The 19,976-nt window shown below is 38.8% G+C and overlaps 1 protein-coding gene across 2 annotated transcripts in view; it reads right to left on the reverse strand.

Moving 5' to 3' along the window:
* Positions 1 to 19,976, reverse strand: part of rgs3a (regulator of G protein signaling 3a) — a 299,175-nt gene that overhangs the window by 246,970 nt on the left and 32,229 nt on the right. Inside the window, exon 7 of one of the 2 annotated variants that reach the window (XM_041810282.1) lies at positions 11,619 to 11,709. In XM_041810282.1, coding sequence (XP_041666216.1) covers positions 11,619 to 11,709 — 91 coding nt within the window. Of the gene's footprint in view, positions 1 to 7,632; positions 7,853 to 11,618; positions 11,710 to 19,976 lie in introns of those variants that run through there. The other variant, XM_041810284.1, reaches the window with a different exon arrangement.

Below are 19,976 nucleotides of genomic sequence, written 5' to 3' on the forward strand. Positions count from 1 at the left end.
TTGCCCTCAGCATCTCTGGCATGACCACAGGCTGGGCCACTTGGGGGTGGGGGTTGGTTACTGAATAGGCCTGGCCTACAGTGTGTTAAATTCTGGTCATGAAATTGTACAAAATTCATTTTAGAAAGTTGTAAAGAGATGATCTTTTCCTGACATCACATGTAAACATATAATGATGGCATTTTATTTACTTTTGCCTAAAAATCAATTTACTGACTAGACTTCAAACACAAGTCTGGTAGCACTCCAAGGCCTGATTTTTGACCAGATATGCCTCCCTGCCCTGATCATCACAGGGTGGCTCAATTAACACTTGTCACAACTGATTATTTGTCTAAATAATCCTCAAGTGTGTGAGGTCAATACGACTGTTTTACTTCACCTGATTAAGTCAAATCATCCCCTATCTCAAATAACAAATCTCAAACATGTTTGCTATTTACAGTTCCAGATCTGGCAGCCTTAGAGAAAATACCAGCAATAGTTTGTGAGCGTCACCAGCAACATGGTTCACATATTTACAGCTCACAAACATTACAGCCAACACAAATGCAACTGTGTTTAAAGCCAAATGGATTCATTAAAGAGAAGATCAGCTTGTGGAATCGTGGCAACAACTGATAATATCAATCATCCTCCATGTTTGTTTTTCTTCTTAAGTCACATTTGACCCTGAGTTTCTGCGAGACCTCATGTCTGTAAATACCACTGTAATATTGTTACCACAATCTGCAGGTGTGTGTTCTCACGATCTGTGTGAGTTGTCTTGTGTGCAACAACTGAAACTGTCCTTATGTCTGTTGTTTCTTACATTTTTAAAAAATCTGCAAAGTTTCTGAAATAATCAAGTGTGTTATCAGCCTAAATAATCTTCATCTGGTTCAGAAAGCTGGCTAGCTTATAGCTGCTGATTTCAACATATTTCAACACTGGATAAATATTTTTCACTACAAAGTCTGGATGTGTTTACTACTGCTGCTTTGAGAGGAGGGGGTACTGTATTGCAGCAGAAGCAGGAGATGACTGAGATTCAATCAAACAAAGGAGCTGCTCTTTAGTTTATTTTGCACCAGCAGCTGGTCTTCAAAGACATGTCTTGACTCCATGAGACAAGCTTAAACATTGATTTTCAGGTTTTATATAGGTCTGATCCCTATGATCCCTAAGGACTGATTAGATTTATTGATTTTCTTTGTCTGGTTAAGACGTAGAGTAGACCAGTGGTTCCCAATCCTTGGAAGCCCCCACCCATTTTGATTGTTTCATCAATAAAACCCTAAGAAATGGATCTATATGTTTTGCTGACCAAAAGACCTTTGTATAAGTTTTTAATCAGTGTTTTATCATGGTTTTAGTTCATATATGCAAATTTAATTTTGTCAACTTCAGAGCAGACAAAGCCTTGCACCCCCTCTTATATCTGTGGCATCCATCTCAGGGGTCCCGGACCCCAGGTTGAAATGTAAACTTCATTCTTTCTTTTTTTAACAGGTACTGTTTGCTTCACATGGAGTATGTTAGCTGATATTATTGTGTAGATGTACTTTTATAATTGCTTTAATTGACTATTTTTTCTTCCTATTGTTTAATAAGCATATCTAAAATAAACACCAATCAAAAAATCAAATTAAAATGTTAGACAATCTGGACAGCACAACAAAATGACCACTCTTGCTAAAAGTATAGAAATTATGAGTATAGCATATGTTGTAATTATTTTTGTTAAAAAGCATCTAAAGAGTTGTTTACACCTTTCAGTTACACCAAAATTTACCAGAGTATGACACAAAAATGTCCTGAAAATCAGCACTAATTGCTCTGTCACTCGTTATCTCAGGGATGTTGTTTGGCTGCCACTCATGCACAGCCCCCACATTTCAGTCTCTCAGCTGGTGTAAAGCAAAGTAAAGATGGCAGCCTCTTTATTGTCCCCCTACGGTGTAATTAGCTGTCAGCGGCAGGCTGATAGGTTTTGTTATGGAAGAGGAGGATGCCGCGGGAAAGTCTGTCTGGTACGAGTGAGTACAAGAAGCTCGGCTTGTTACTATCTGATATAAAGAGAGTTATTACTTTTTACTCCATATGTGAAATGCTTGTATCTATGTCTAGTTCTCCTGCATGTTTCACTAGGTGTGTAAAATACTCTGCTATTATTTCCACATTCAATTTCACTCAGACTGTCCTCTTTCAAAATATTGAACGTCCCGAGTGAGCTATTAGGTCAGTGTGCTGCTCCATCACGTGCACAAATGCTGCCAGCTTCCCAGTACAACTTAATTCTGCCCCCCAGGATTTTTGGCCTGGCACTGTCCTGGATCCGAACTGGCACAGGTCACTGTGTGAGGGATTAGTCAGACACACTGATCCAAATAGTTCTCCCCTTGTGAAAGTCTGTGCACATTAACATGGATTAATGTAGCCGAGCAGTAAAATACTTGTTTCAACAGATGATGTTTGCTATACAAAGTGCAGCTTTCTTTTGATGTGGATATGGTTTTATGGGATTAAAGCAGTTCAGCTGTTAAAATTCAAAGTCTTTCAGGTCGACAATAGCTGTGAAATGTTTTATTATAATCAGATCAAATATTCAAACTGTGACTCTAGCCTGGTTAAGCAAAACAACATGAACGATAATGACCAAGGGTAGTTGCTTTTGGTTAAAAATAGGAATTCAGAGTCATTATTTCACTCCACTGACTAGGGTTATCACAAAAAATGTAAACTTTGATGATACTATATAACACTTTTAATACAACAGTAAATAACATAAGCCCTAGCCACCCTATATTGGGATATATCATTCTTTTGTTTTTTTAATAATTGCATTTAAATGTCCGCCCACTGTCTAAAATGCACATAAACATTACAGTGTCTCCTCCTCCGCTATCTGTCTGTTTGTTAAAGGCAAGAAACAACTTCTGCTTCTTTATAAGACACTGAAAGGACTTAATAAACATCAGTGTTTGCTAGCCTGTGAATTTGAATGAACCACAGTTGCTCTGTGATGAAAACGTGGTATCAGAAATAAGTGTTGATTGATTATCTGCCAAGCTGATTATTGGGCCAATGTGTGGCATTTGGCCTTTTATCTGTACCATTGTTCTATTTTTGCATTTGCATGAAATTATTAATATTTTTTTTTTTAAATGCATAACTTTTGATCTGCTGCAAGATGTGTCTTCCCCTCTGGCTCTGTTTCACTCTTCAAAGTCCCTATCCGAATCAACTTTAATCAATCTAAATATACATTTTAGAAATGAACATATCTGTAGTTATAATCTAGTTGTTCAATACTATTCCAACATTCAGTTTTACTATTCTAACATTCAATTTTACTTTTTTATAAATTGAAAAAAAGTATTATAAAAATAATATTTCATTTGTCATTGTTACATTTATTTAAGCAGTTTTGAATGCAATATTTACCATTGTATCAGAGTATTTTTACAGTACAACATTGTTACTTATCCATAAGGGAGGAATCTAAGCACTTGTACTACTAGTCAGTACATATTCCATATAAGATGTACTGTTTTCAGAGATAAAAACTCAACTTTATTGCTGTTGTGCACTTTTATCTTTAATAACTAGCAATCAGTTAGCATTAGCAATTTCAAATGACACAGGGTTTGAAATAAATGTTTTCTTCTACCTGCCACTGTGGCCAGGGGATTCAAACATCTACCAGCAACAAACATTTTTACAAGTCACTCTTTTTTTAACAAGCAGCATTATTTGATGAGGTATATGTAATATATTCATCAAGACTTACAGTATTCGAGTTATAGACTATTTAACAAGAGAGTGTTGGTGCATAAATGATCCGAACTGTCACTCATTTTTAACCACGTTTTTCCTACAGGGGTACTGTAAATTCATAGGCATTTTCCTGCATTAAAAGGGTCCAAATTGAATATTTTTGTGCACAATTTTAGCAGTCCCATGCCACAGTTCTGGCTTTGCTTAACTTACTAAGACTCAAGACAAGCAAGCAAATGGTTCAAACAAATAAGGAGGAGGATTAAAAATAAGGAAAGACACAACGGTCAACAAATATACTTTGGTGACCTGCCTTGGCATGATGTGTGCTATGTGTTGGAAACACTGGGTCAGTGAGCGTGTAGCTCCACTCAGCTTGGCTGAAAATGTCAGTCTGAACAGCCAGAAAAAAGGGGGTTTAAAAAAGGGGTTTCATTGTTGCTGTTTACTGTAACAAAATCACTCCATTAGGTTAGGCTTCTTTTATTACCTGCCCCAGTGGCTGGTGAGTCGAGCAAATTCACCGGACACTGCTCAGAAGTACCAGCATTTGGCTGGTGGGGGGGTATTAATCCCACCTAGATGACAAAGCGAATTTTTGCAGTAAATGTGTATCTGTTTTCAAGTTCAGTCATCAGTCTCAAAGCCCCAGTGTTTCCAACACATATCATATCATGGCAGGCCACCCAAGTATATTTGCTGACCTTTATGTCTTCTTTTATTTTTTGTTCATCCATTTAAAATTGCAATTTCTGCACAAGAGAGGGGTGCCTACTTCTATGTCCCTTTTGTAAAAGTACCATCTGAGGAGTATGTCTAACGTTAAAAACTGAGCTTCTAATGCTGTTGTTTAATGCTGTTGCATTCTTGGATGATGAATGCAATATACAATCTCAAAATCTCAACTGCTTTGGTTATAGAATATCAAGTGCAACATGAGCATCTTTATACAAAGTAAATCTGATAAATACTGTCAAAAAACAAGAAATATAAAAAATATATAAATTTCCAAAATTAGGTGGAATGGGATGACCCCTGCTGCTTCCCCCTCCCACCCTATTATAGCATCTTTCTGTGGGAGATGCTGAACCCACTACTAGTTGGTATCGGTATAATACCTGATCAAACATCTCATTCTGAAGTCAACAAAACATAAAACTTGGCTAAGATTTCCTGATGAGCATGAAAATTGTACACTGTGCTTCAACTCTTACACTAAGAGCTCTGAGGTCCATCCATTATCTACACCACTTCTCCCGTTCAGGATCACAGGGGGCTGGAGTCAATGCCAACTGTCAGTGGAAGAGAGGCGGGGTCACACCCAGGACTGGTCGCCAGTCGATCAAAGGGTTGACACATAAATACAAACAAACAACTCTCACTCACACCTACAGGCAATTTAGAGTCACTAATTAACCTAACTGACATGTCTTTGGACTGTGGGAGGAAGCCAGAGTAGGTGGGCAGAACACATGTATGCACAGGGAAAACACTGGATTTAAACCAAGAGCTAGTGCTGCACAATTAATCTAATCACAATTGCAATCACAATGTCAGGCTTTGCAATGACACAATGGCATAAAAGGCTGCTATTATTTTTTTAAGGAATAGTGCTTGAAAGGTTAACAAAAATACCCGCAGAAAGGCCTTAAAGTTCATAATAGTGCTACTACTGCACTTTGTAGATGCACCTTTATTTTCATAGAAAACCGTTTTTGTTTTTTTATGCTACTTAACATTTTCAGGTTTTGAGTTGAGAAATTCACATTTCTAAACTATCATTATTCTCTGCATTTTCCTTGATGACCAAGCAAGTAGACTCATGATACCGTTAATGTATTGTATCTTAATTGCAAATTGTCTAGTATACCTGCAATCAAACAATATTACCAAATCGTGCAGGATTGCCATGAAACTTCTTGCTGTGAGGCAACAGTGCCTAAACAGAGCATACCATAATTTTCCAATGTACGACACAAACAAGATGCATAACCAAATACAGTCATAACTGGACAGCTAATTCTGAGCACATACCCAGATAGTCATCCAATGACTTGCTCACTGGCAGCAAAATAATACACAAACTATGGTTGATTTAAACTTAGCTTTCAACTTAAATTGAAGAACAAATAAACTATTCTTATTCCTTTATTAAGTCAGTTGAGAAGAAAGTGACAATAAAGGTCAGAACCCCTATAAAGTTGAGTAAGACAAGTTAAATCTGGAACTGCACACACGTTTTTGCCTTTTTAGAGATCACTGCTTTCCCAGTAATGCTTAAGAGCATTAAGGAAGAAAGAGAAAGAAGAGAGTTAGGATGACATGTAGGAAAAATGATAAATTAGCCTTGAGTCCTGAGCTTTACAAGAACAAAGTGAGCCTGCCAAGCTCCCTGTATGCCTCCTCACTCTTCTGAAATTGCAGGATTCCCTTAAAATATATATACTGCAAATACAGCAAATCATCGACTTGTGCAGTAGGGCGGCTGGTGTACCAACAAATTGTTTGTTTTCTAAAAGCCTTTTTCTTTCTGCCACATTGCTGGGTTACATAAGGGATGGACTGAGGACCAAAAGAGCAAGTAAGAAACAGTGGTGAAATCAAAGGAGAGGCAAGAATACAGGCAAGAAAAATAGTAAGAATACAAAAGACAAATATAAAGTTCCTTATGTGCTGATATATGAATTTGTGTACTCAAGTTAAAAGGGACTGGCAAACAGAGAGAGGATAGGCGCAAAGAGTAATATGATAATTAGAGGGATTTTGGTCATTTCAATGCCAGTGCATGTCATGGTGCAGCAGTGCCTGCATGGCCTACATTCTGCCAGCTGGTAGCACACATGTGCATGCATGGGTATGCAGCCCCCATTCACACACATGCACACAGCCACACGAACGTGTACACACATGGATCAGATGAGACAGTAGTGGGGCAGTAATGCCATAGTGAAAGATTATTACATTCTACAGTTATTAAAACAGCCTAGCATGCTGTTTCTCACTTATTTAAACTCACTTGAAATTAATGGACATAAAAATATACAACTTAAGTGGGTGAAAGTTGTCGTTGTTGTGCTTTATCAGCAGATGTGGCTATGTATGTCTAAGTTAAACACTGTTCAGCCTATTAGCTCACAGTCAAAAGCCCTCCTCGCCTCTGTAACCCTCGAGTATACGTCAGGATTCCCTCATGCGAGCCGGTAATGGTTTCCTGCTGGCTGAGTCCAATCTGATACCCCTTGTCCCAGTTCCATCCACAGAAGCATAAAACTAATTTTAAAGTTGCATGAGGCAGATTAGCCTAGTTCAGCCAGGCAGTGTAAATTGGGATGGGTTAGCTAACGTCTTCTGATATCACCGTCACTCTCATAACCCAGAACGGAACAACGTGAATAAGCAAAGAAGAATCAGCGACGCTGATGGGAGGGATTGGAGCAAATAAATGGGTCTGTGGGAGCATGTTATAAAGGGTTTGTGTACAAAAAGTGTGCTCATATGGTAAGTAATCCACTGAATGGGTAAGCTAAGCTCCTTCAGGGGTCTTCCAGGGAAAGCAATTGTTCCAAATTTAGCTCAGTAAGAGAAAATTAGATAAGATTTGGCAGACAGGCAGAGTATGCAGAGTAACAAAGAGAGATTAAAAGTAAAGTAGGTAACAATAGAAGACCAAAAACATTAGGAGGAAACAGGCAAAGAGAGGGAGAAAGATAAACAAAACAGTGGAGATGCAGAGCGAGAGTGCAACAGAGAGGAGTCCAGAGAGCATCCTGAGAAGATTTCACTTTATGCTGTGAATTTTCTGCATGCAACTTCCAAAAGAAACCCACAAACATCGAGTAAAGTCAAGACTGATAACACAAACATAGTACTCACCTAGTCTAGGCTGCCCTTATGGCTGGCACACAGTAGCATAACTCCAACACATACACACCACCACCACCAAACTACGAGTGAGTGCACACATAAGTAAGAAGAGGAGAAGCACGCGCAGGTGAAGAGAAGAAAAACTGATTTCCAGATAAATGTGTGTGCGTGTGCATGTGTAGGTGTGTGTGGGTGTGTGTCAGCGCGTGAGGGGAGATCCACTCCAGCAGCGAACGTTAACCGGTGAGCTCTGTCTCTCTCTCTCTCTCTCTGGCAACTATGACGCGTCAGGGTTTCGACCAGACCCCTCCCTCCCTCCTCCCTCCCGCACGCTCTCTCACTGTCTCTCCCTCATTCACTCCCCCACAATCCCTCTTTCCCTCTCTTAATCCCTTGCTTCCACAGTCACCCCACCTCCCGACCCAAAGTCTGATAAAGACTTAGAGCAGTTAACCTTACACACGACAGGCATTAAAAAATACATGAGGATGCATAAGGCGCAGGCCTAAATGATTTTAATACAAGTTATTTTTATGATTTGCATTTAATTTTTAAATGTTTTTCCCTATGAACATGTTTGTTTTTCCTTTCATAACTTGGCTTTGTAAAGTGTTGCAGTATCATGAGAAGTGCTACATAAATAAAATGCATTAATAGAATGTTTTTATTAGTTTTTTATATAGAGTTGGTTTGGCCAGATTATCTTGGTCCACCAATTTTAATCCATACCATTGTAAGTTATCTTTAAAAAAAAAAAAAAAAAAAAAAAAAAAAGGAAAAGGAAAAAAAGGTCAAAAATGAAGGTATAACTTACTGGCCAACCTTTCAAATCTTTCCTCCTAATGTACTGCTGTTTATCAAATACTTCTTGTTTTATAGTTACTATGTATGCATCTATTTTTCTGTTAGCATTGCACCGATCAATCTGGAACATCTTTATCCACAGTTGCTTTCTTGTCATCATTTTGATGCAGGGTGGGGTGCATGGCCATGCAGGGGGTGAGTGCTGTAGCCTCGCAGCAAGAAGGTTCTTGGTTCACTTCTCAGTCAGGGCCTCTCTGTGCAGAGTTTGCATGCGTGGGTTCTCTCTGGCCTCCTCCCACCACCAAAGACATGCTCGTTAGGTTAATTGATGACTCTAAATTGGCTATATGTGTGAGTCTGCCTTGTTGTTTGTCTCTGTATGTCAGCCCTGCAATTGACTGGTGACCAGTCCAGGGTGTACCCTGCCTAGGGTCCTGCAAACCTGAAGGGAATAAGTGGTGAAGAATATGGATAAATTTAAAACAAACACACAAGTTCAATACAGACATTTAACTGAATGGAAGACGTCACCTGTTGAACAAATATGTTGTCTTTAAAGATATATATTTTTGCTTTTTATGCCTTTAGTCAGAGTGTAAGACAATGGATAGAGTCGGAAACAGGGATGAGAAAATGGGGGAGAAACGTGCAGGAAAGGAGCTGCAAGTCGAAACTGAACCTGGGCCACCTGCATACATGGGGTGCAACATAATCACTAAGCCATCTGCACCCTGAATTAGTTTATTTTCATGGTCAAATCTGAATGAAAATGTCTTCAGTTTGGGGTTCTTTCACCATCTCTTAGAGAGATGCATACAGTACATGCAGTCTGTGTGACATGTTCCATTTAAAGAGATGGGCCTTCTGACAACATTTTAAACAGATTAAAACTCACAGCTCATTTGATAAACAGGAACAAAGATCTACCAAATGTGTCTGTACCAGGGAAGCAGGATAATACTGGCATAAAATCAGTATCAACAGTATTGAAAATTCTGCTGATATATTGAACTCCCATATCGGCTGTAAACATTTGCCTAAATTGGCTGAAATATCAGCCATATGTTGGAATAAGTTTGTGTAGTTTCAGTCATGCCAACAGACCTACATCAGCTGAAATCTTTGTCCTTGCTCATCCTTATTCTTTAAACTTTAAATTGTATTTTGAGGACTGACGTTTTAGACCTGGACTATGATGTTAAACCTGTATCAATATCTGTATCGGCTAGAATGAATCTGATATCGGCAAAAATCCATTATCATGTATCCCTAGTCTGTATCTGAATTGGTACCAGTATCTTTATCTCTACTAGCATCGTTTCTGTGTCTGTACCTTGATAGCATTATTCAGATCTGTACTGGTCTAAGTATCTAGATATGTATCAGTTTAAGTATCCATTTACTGGAGAGTTTGCAAAATACACCACATAAAAGCCAAAGGGGCTTTCATGTGGTGTATTTTTAGTGAATTTTTCTGCAATTTATTAACCCTCTGAGCCCTAAGCTATCATTTTAACCAGTGTGTCTCACCAGGACTTTTTGTGTTAAAAAGTTTGGAACTAAGGGGTTTCATACAAACTTGGTTCTCCCATTTCTTTAGGATCAAATAATTAAAAAATAATCATTCTGTGACAAAAAGTCTTAAAAATTGTAAATAAAATATTCACTTTTTTTATCCTTACACTATTGGGGAATTGATTCATTATTCAAAGCAGTTCTGATCTGCAGTGATGCTGAGGGCTACATCACAACCTCTCTGTGTCATTTTCTCTCTATTATGAGTCATTCAGGCTCTCTTCAACAGTTTCAAAATCTGTGCACAGGCACAGTTCCACAAAAGCATGACGACGGAACAGTCTGCCATTGGTTTTCACAGCCCGGTCACAAAGCATTCTGGGATACAAACAGAAAATATGGCAGCAGGCTAACGCACTATCTGCAGGAATGGATTAGAAATGGATAGAAATGTGTAATATCAGAGTTACTTGTGTAGATTTAATTTTGAAAGACCCCAGAAAGTCACCCAAGTTCCAGGCTCGTTAGAAAACTCAATGTATGAGCTACTTATGAAGGCGTGGGTAGCTTCATTAGAATGGCACAACAGAGAGCAGAAGCAAAAACAAGCAATTGCTACGATTCAGGGTTCATAAGTGATTTAACTCTGAATAGCACATGTCTTCTTCTTGTCGACAATGCCAGTCTCAGAGGGTTAAGGAATGAATGATGGAGTATTTAGTGTTGCATTGCCTTTTACAGTGGTTCCCAACTTTTTTCCTTTGAGGCTCTCCACTTGTATCTAAGAAAACTTGAGCCTCCCCTGGACAGACACGGAAAAATGGAGATACTTTGTGGACAAAATTAACATAAATGTTATTATTTCTTTGTGTAAATACAAACAAAGTAGCTCTAAACACAAATTGTTTTACCCAAAAACCATTGCATGAATTATTTATAGGTATTAAAACCATGATTTCTGTTAATATATGCAAATCTAATTTTGCACATATTATTCTGGTTACCCCCCTAGGGAGTCCGGGACCCCAGGTTGGGAACCAAGGCCTTTATACATAATTAACATATTTGCAACATTTCTGTAAAATGTAAAGAAAATGTTGTGGGCACTTGCTTCAGTTATAATAATTTTAGGGCTGCTGAGATAAGATTAAGTGATCCACCAGCACTCCCTAAAAAAGGGTCTCTAACTGGCTATGGCTGGGGTTCCAGAAGGCTGCCAGCAATAGTGGCTGGTGACTGAAAATAGAGTAAACTCTGCTATATCTGAATGTTTATCTGCATAGGCCTTGATTTTCATTAATGACAAATCCCTATTTTAATGCAACTTGTGCATTTTTGTGACTTTGGAGTCTGTTTATATACCCTAACTTCGTTCTGAAACTGGTGCCAGGTTCTAAAATAACACCTTGGTTAAAACTTTTATTCTGTGTGTGCAATTAAACTTCAGCAAATTAAAACTTTGCCTGAAATACATATACGCACAGAGAGAAAAGTTCCCTGGTTTTAATGATGACATTTCTAATCAAAATAGAAACGAAGCAGGCCTAAGAATGTAACCCAAGCCCTTGATGCTATCTTTCAAGGCTTCCCACTATTCCACATTGGTAACAGCAGGAGCATATCATTAAAAGTAGGAGTTTCGACCCAGTTGGTTAATTATGATTGCCTTAACTTACCACTGAAGTGGCAGCTGTCGTGTGTGGGCACTTTGAGATGCTTCTTCCTCCCCAGCTCTTCCCCAAGTAGATAGTACCATCCGTGAACCTCCTGCAGCACACGCACAAACAATCACACAGTGTTGTGTTCAATACGAGCATGTGTAGGCATGACTTCAAGCTCAGGGATTCAACCTAATGAGAGCTAAATTTAAATGAATCCTCTTTGTGAAAGCATAAACATATTGTACAGAAAGACACACAAACAGGAGCTCAATAGTTTGCTCCTGCAGGGCTGGTAACACACACATCACTCTCTGTACTTTAGCTTATTCTAGCAGCTGATGCCCCTCATCTCTGCACTTCTGCCTTGTGAGCCAGATGGCGTATGTGTGTGGATTTGTGCAGATGTGTGTTACGTGTTTACAACTACTGTACGTGTGTTACATAAAGTCATGCATGCTGTGGTGGAGAAAGTCTGATTTGTTATCCTGATGTGTTAAAAACATGGGAATGAGGATGGCTGTGATGTTATTTTACTGAGGTACACACATATTACAGGACGCATACACGCACTGCCAGCCTCCTCTTTTGTACTAAATAATGTGATGCCATGGACAGTGACAATAATCTCCATTTTAAAAGCATCTTATCTGAGTGGACAGATTTCTGCGGGCTGTGGGACAAGTGGGGGAGGACGGGCGGCGGACTTGTATAGAAGATGGGGGAGGGGAGGGCATATGTCCTGGAAGTCAGGGAGGGATTTACGCCATCGTTCAATATTATACCCAGCGCATGTGACAAAAGGGGAACCGTTGGGGCAAAGAGAGCCTGAGCGGGTCTGGAGAGGGAGAAAGAGAGAGATGAGAGTGATGAAAAGAGAAAGCAGGACATGGAGAGAGAAGTAAAAAGCACAAAGTGGCAAAAAGGTGCAAACAAATGACAAGATGTGACAGGCAAGCAAAGCAGGTAGCAAAAATAACAGCTAACACTCATACGCTCCAAAAGCTCCTGGAATAAAGCGGGAACACACCGGAGGGAAACCGAAAGGGATGGGTTCAAAAGGAAGAGGTGAACGAAAAAAAGAAAGAAAGATGTGATGGAGGGGTAAAGAGGCATAACTCTGTGTGACTCAAAGCTAAATCAGCCATTTGCATATTAAGCCAATTAAATATTAACAGGGATAAATGTTAGAGGAAGGAAAGCAGGACTGAAATATAATTTCTTTCCGTTGTTTGTTTTGCTTGCTGACGAGGCTGTTAATTGAACTGACAAAAAACACTTACTGGGAAAGAGACAACAAGAGGTTTTCCTAATTTGTTGCCATGTTTAAGCCTCAGTTTATTTCAAAAATTACTTTATCTTTGACCAACTTTTAAGCCAGCCTGAGAGAAAACAACAAAACTCAGAGAAAGAAAAAGATGCATGCATGGTGAAAGCATAATTGAACGCAGGCGCTGTTTTCCTGCAACTTAAACAGTCAAAGTTAGCGTTGGCGCCTTTCAGAGCGGTTCTAAATATTTGATCAAACAGCCAAAATTACAGAGCAATTCTCATGACTTATAACGAGACAAAAATATTTATATTTAACAAAGTAAGAGAAGACTCAAAGCTGAAAGAAAAGACACCAACGGAGGATTGTTTTTTCTGAAGGCGTTCTTTTTTCTGAATGATTTAACTCAATCTCAGAAAACATTTTTCTCTAACTTTAGGGAGAGCTCTAATTAAATGTTTTCTTTGATGAAAGTTTTCACTTTTCTCTGACAGTTACTGCTCAACTGTGCTGTAACCATAATGATCAGACATGTTTCCAAAGGAGAATCTGGTAAGTCTGAGTACACTTCTTCTTTGACACCAAGCAGGAACAATATTTTTCTTACTTTATGCATACTTCAAATCACTTAATGACCCAATGGAGGCTTAAAATACACACAAATTCATTCTCCATGATGTAAGAACATACATAAATGATAAGAGACAGAGGCATTACATAACCAGCGTTCACGGTAGTGACTGCACTAACCTCTACAATGTGGAGTTTTTCTTTTACATTGCAGGAGAAAACATGAAAGGCATCAGTAAGACAGACAGACAGGTAAATTAGAGTTAAATAATTCAACAGTGAAGGGAAATAGCTGAGAGAGGATATAGAGTAAAGAGGAGGAGAATCTATCCTGACTCATGTTCATCTGCGATCACCTGGGACAGTTTAGGGAGGAAAGACTGGATGTGTTGCAACCCCTTGTGTCCCTGAGCAATGAGCATAAAAAACTTAGGGTCTCACAGACTAAGAATTCACTGCTGATCTTTGAATGTCATTTTTGTGCTCATTGATCCATATTCTATTTTAATTAAGAGTTAAACCACATAATTAAACTATTGTCCTCTAGTCTAGGAATGCTCCTTTTTCAATAATAGGACTTGATCGATCCTTTTCTCACTCACAAAGTCTGCATTTTGGTGACCTTATAAGGAAAACACATTTGCCCATTGTTATCTATTGGGAAAGTATAATGAATTAAGGACCAGCCAAATGCCACTGCTCCAATGGCCTAACAAATATGACAGTCCACCTTAAGTTACTGGGGTGATTTATTCATGCACATGCTATGGAGACTGATTAGAAGTGCATGAGTTATATTCAGAATTCATTTAAAGGTATGTGGTAGTAATAACTATGTCTACATCATAATCTTTTAGGAGAAAACAGGCAAATACATGTAAAATTACACATTTAACATCCCTATAGAGCTGGAATAAAAGATAATTGTTTTAGAAACAGGTTTACGATTTGAATGAGACTTTTTTGAACAAACTGCCAAATGAGTGTGATCACCCTTCCTCAAAACTGTGTGGCAAATAATTGGGAATTAGTGGCTGGCAATGACGCACATAAGGGGAATAAAGGGGGGAGCTTTCTAGGGCCCAGCTGAAAGGGGGGCCCATGGAGGTCAGTAATAGGTCTATTGTTAAGTTAACCAGTTATAACCATACCATTTTAACCTGAATTGTTTATTTATCATGTTAATACTGCATTTTTTTTAATGTGAACCCCCTTCTTAATATAGAATTACCTTTTTTGAACTAACACTGTGGATGGGTGCATTGACTAAACTTTGAAAGCAGTGTCAGACTTCATAGCTAAGCCATGATGTGTACAAACTCAAGGATGCCAAAAATAAAGTACAATGAACTGAGACAACTTTAGGGGGAAAAATCGATAACTGCAAAAATCGGTGGGGAAAATAGTGAAAATGGGTTTAAGAGTAGCAAAAAGGGTCATAAGATGGAACAACGGTATTGTTACGGCCTCTTAAAAATTATTAATTTAAACCGGGAAAAAAAAAATAAGGCTCGTATCAAAAGAGACCATAACATATATAAAAGGACACAGACAAATGGTTTGAGTTCCAAAATAATCCAAGCTTTATTTTAATAAACAGATCAATGAATTAATTTAAACATTAATCAAATCAATGAAATAAAAGGGCTGCAGCTGCCGGCCAAAAAGAACAAAAGAGGGGTGGTGGACTGGCTAACCACGCAATGGGCCATTGGACCAGCCACCACCCCTAACTAAAACTACCTAACCAAAAAAAACTAACTATTTAATCAAGAAAAGAACACAACGAGAAAACAGGACTACCGACGACTACAGCCAAACTAAAACAACAAAACCCAGCAATCTAAACATGCCTGGGGAGGGAGGAAAAGGAGAACGGGAAACAAAACGCTTGGTTAACCGAATGAATTAATACTAAACGAAAAAATAATTACTCAAATACCAAAGAAAACAAACCTCCTCGCGCGCTTCTCCATGAGAGTGTCACGGGTGCCTGGCCCAGCTCTGCTCTCTCTGCTCTGCATGCTCTACTCCCCTGCCACTCTAAATACTCCCCCTCCTCCACCCTGAGTGCTAACAGCACACAGGTGTGCTGCAGCCCACAGGTAGAGGGAGGAGGGAGACCAGAGAGCCAGGGAGAGAGAGGACATGCAGCACTCCAGGACGCACGTAACAGGTATTACAGAAGCAAAAAGGGAGAAAAGACAAATAGATGTAGAAGTGGCAAAATGGGTAAAAGTAGAAAAAATTGGGTAAGTTGAAAAAAGTCGTTGGATATAGTATTGAAAATGGGTTTGAAAAAAAACTGACAATAATGGGTGGAAACAGTGGGGAAAAGGGGTCAAAAGGTGCACATATGAATAATTTCATTACAGCTTTACACACTTGTCCACTCCAAAATGAAACACCTGTTAGCCAGGAGGCTAACACCAATGCTACTGATTCAACACACATGCATTGATATCATTATTAACTCAGGGAGGAACCCATTCTCTGGAGTTTTCAGGGGACCAGCCAGTCCAGTGGGCAGGTCTGGTGATTGGATCTGGGATGCTTCTTCTGAACAAGAATGTTTAACAATGTGTTAAGTGAATTAAAAATGCCATTTTTGAGTAGTTTAAACCAACTAAAAGTGGCTGAATATGATTAAGGTGTGGATGATATGACTAGGGGAAAGATAAAGATAAAGATAAAGAACAGTTGCCCCTGACGAGTAAAAAGTCTGCAGACGAGACACGCAACGACAGCGAACACGAACCGGAGGAGCTAATGCAACAAGCTAGTGACATGGCTAACCTACACACAATACTTCAAGAGTTAAGAGACTTTTGTTGGCAAAATGCGGACTCTCTCAGGGGAATTAAAGAGGGTATCAAGACAACTAATAAGAGAATAGATGAGGTCAAAAGCTGAATCTCTGAATCAGAGGACAACATTCAAGTGATGGAGGAGGCTCTGTTAGAAATACTAAAACTACAAGAGACTCTGGAGACCAGACTCACTGACCAAGAGGGTCGTTCCCGGCATAGGAATCCACAGCGTACCAGAAGGTTCGGAGGACAATTCGGCAACATTTTTAGAAGGCTTGTTACGAGAGAAATTACATATTCCCACCCCGACCAAACTGAGAATTGAGAGAGCCCATAGATTCCTCTAATCTAAACAGGCACCAGCCCCCCCCCCCCCGAGGTCACTGGTTGTTAAATTTGCCAGCTTCAAAATTAAAGAGGAAGTTTTAAAACCTGCCTGGCAGAAAAAGGGGTTCTTTTACCAAGAGAGAAAGGTTATTATTGATCACGACTACGCCCCAGATCTTCTAAAGAAACGTTGGGAATACACAGAGGCAAAGAAGGTCCTGAAGGAGAGTAAGCTACATTTTCAGACACCTTTTCCTGCCAAACTGAGAGTATTCTACGAGGAGGAGACGTGTGTTTACAACTCCGCTGCCGAGGTGGCCAAAGACATGGCAAGGTGAGGGCTCCCCATGTCTGTTTTCAAGATGTCCGCGAGCTGGTTCAGCGTGTGGGATATAAAAAGAAACTCGAGGCTTTCAGAAAAGACGAGCTTATGGTCTTGGTAACTTGCACAGCATTATGACTGAAATTTTACCACTTCGAGGTAATGTTTTATTAGGATTAGTTTTATTAGCACCTGCACAGGTTTGTGTTTTATTATATCTTTAGTAGGATCACTGATGTGATGAAGAGGAAAAAAGACTGCAGCGCATTTACAAATGACTGTTTCCCCACAATTTGGAAAAAAACATCTTATTTAGGGGTCTCTGGGGTAGCTGAAATGAAAAGTTGTTTAAATGTGGCATACTGGAGCAACAGAGGAGGGCTCTCTTTATTCTGTGTGGAGCAGAGAAAATCCCTCTGAGCTGTCATTGTATCACGGCTCCTATAAGGTCATAAGAAAGACCTCATTACTACAAGTTTAATTTCTCATACCCAAGTTTTTTCAGTGTTCTATTGTTTACTATTATTGAGTTTTGTTCTATATTTGAGTAGCAAGGAGGGAATTTCTTGTATGTTGATTTTATTTTTCAGTAAAGTATAGCAGGACAAACAACAACAGTCAGGGTAATTACCTACAATGTAAAAGGTGTCCTCAACCCCACAAAAAGGAGCAAAATGTTACATAAAATGAGAAAAGAAAAAGCAGAAATAGGATTTCTACAGGAGACTCACTTGTCAGACCTGAAACATGTGAAATTGAAAAGACAGAGATTTAACCAGGTGTTTTCTTCATCGTGTCGCAACACCAATATCTGCTAGAATTCCATTTGAAAAAATGTCTGAAGTCAAGGACAAGGAAGGTAGATATAACATGGTGAGTGGTAGAATAGATGGAACGGCGGTCACTTTGCTAAATGTATATGCCCCTCCAGGGGCTAAATGGGCATTTTACAAGGATATATTCTATTTAAGGATAACCAAAGCACAGAGAATAATAGTATGCGGAGGATATTTCAACTGAGACTAAATCCACGGAGAGATGCATCTGGAAACAGTAACAATCCAAACAATGCTCTGAGTAGGAAAATGAGAAGGATGTTAAATGAAATGGGTATATTTGATATTTGGAGAGTGTTTACTCCAACAACTAGGAACTACACCGTTTTTTCAGCGCCTCACTCATCCTATTCTCAGATTGACTATTCTTTTATGTTTAATATGGATGTTAATGGAATAAGAAAGTGTAAAATTGGATTGATGGACCTCTCAGACCACAGCCTGGTATATGTGGATATTGACATAAAAAATAAAACACTTTTTCTTGGAGACTGAATTGTAATATACTTAAGGGACCACTCAAACAGAAGCTACAAAGAGATATTCAGACTTACTTGGAGGACAACGACAATGGGGAGGTCTCCCTAAGCACACTCTGGGATGCCAGTAAGGCAGTGATGAGAGGGAAAATAATTGCTAGATTGGCACACTTAAAGAAACTTAGACAAGAAAAATTGAAAAAACTAGAACAAGACTTCAACAATTTAGAAAGAATAAATAAACGCAGTGTAAATGTGACACTACACAAAAAATTACAGACATTAAAAGCCAAAAAAATAAACTATACTCACTAGAAATACAGAAGAAATTGCTATTCATGAAACAGCGATACTATGAAGTTGGAGGCAAGTCCATAAAATTTTTGGCTTACAAGCTAAAGAAACTTCAAACAGATAGAGTAATACTCAGAATAAAAGATCCAAATAATAAACAAGTAAAGCACAAAATCCAAGCTATTCAAGGCAAAATTTTTTATTCTAGAAATCTATACACTAAAAAGACCAGAAAAGGAGATTCTGATTACAGACAAATTCTGTAACTTCCTGTAATCTCAGATGAGCAAAATACAGCTCTATTGGCAAAAGCAACACTCAAAGAACTGGGAAGCACAATTAAAAGACTAAGGAAAAACAAATTTCCAGGATCTGATGGATTTAGTGCTGAATGGTACAAAATCTTCAAAGATGTATGTAGATACATATAGATGTATTATCACCTTTATAATTTTGTCACTCTGTACCTGGGCCTAGGACCTGAGATTATTGAGGGTTTTTCAAATAAATATCTGTTTAATATTTTAATGTTAGCAAGTAAAAAAGCTCTCACAAGAAAATGGATGTCTGTAGTAGTACCCACAGTTGAGAATTGGTTTGATGTGATCCATGATATTTTAGTAATGGAGAAACTCACTTTTAGGCTTAGACTCGAACAAGAGAAGTTTGTAAGTTGTTGGACACCTTGGACTTTGTATATCTACACATTGGCTTTCTGGTCCTGAAGAAGCGGTGCGCATGTGCTGGCAGTTTTTCTACATCTGTGAGAAGCTCTGTAAACTTTATCTTTTGATCAAGGTTTCATGACATTTTTTAAAGCAACATTTTAGATCCTGGTTGTTTTAGGGCATATCTTTATTTGGTGTGCGTTTTGTGAAAATGTCCCAAGGGTTGAGGACTTAGATCCGATTATTTATTTTTGTTATTATTATTATTATTGTGTTGTATACATCCTTTTTGTCTCAGTTTGTTTTGTTTTTCTGAAAAAAGGAACAGGAAGTCTTGTGGCCAAGTTTTGATGTGGAATGTTATGGCTCTGTTCTCAATAAAAATCAAAATAACAAAAAATAGCAATCTGTAAGTCGTTTCATCGGAACTTCAAACTATGACAGGTAACAAAGTGGGCATCATACTTGCACTGCAGAAATAGCTGTAGGTTCTTTTAGTCGTGGGAAAGTTCAGTGTTCACACCAGCAGGTAGCCGAGCACAGAGCAAAAGTTGGGAAATGCACAGTATGTGCAATGACAACAGGACAGGATGTGCTGTTTTCTGACAGCTCAAACGCAGGATGACAAAAGGACTCAACTTTGGGCTTTGTTGTCGTTTTGACAGAAAACAACAGAATATGGTTTTGTGATCTTGGCAGCAACAGTGATAACAAGATTACATTATCTATTGGGATGTACTATTTACTGCTGTTTGGCCGTATCGTACAACACTTCATTCATTTAAAGTAGACTGCGGCTG

This window comes from Cheilinus undulatus, linkage group 17 (assembly GCF_018320785.1).
Source record: "Cheilinus undulatus linkage group 17, ASM1832078v1, whole genome shotgun sequence".
Taxonomy (NCBI): Eukaryota; Metazoa; Chordata; class Actinopteri; order Labriformes; family Labridae; genus Cheilinus; species Cheilinus undulatus.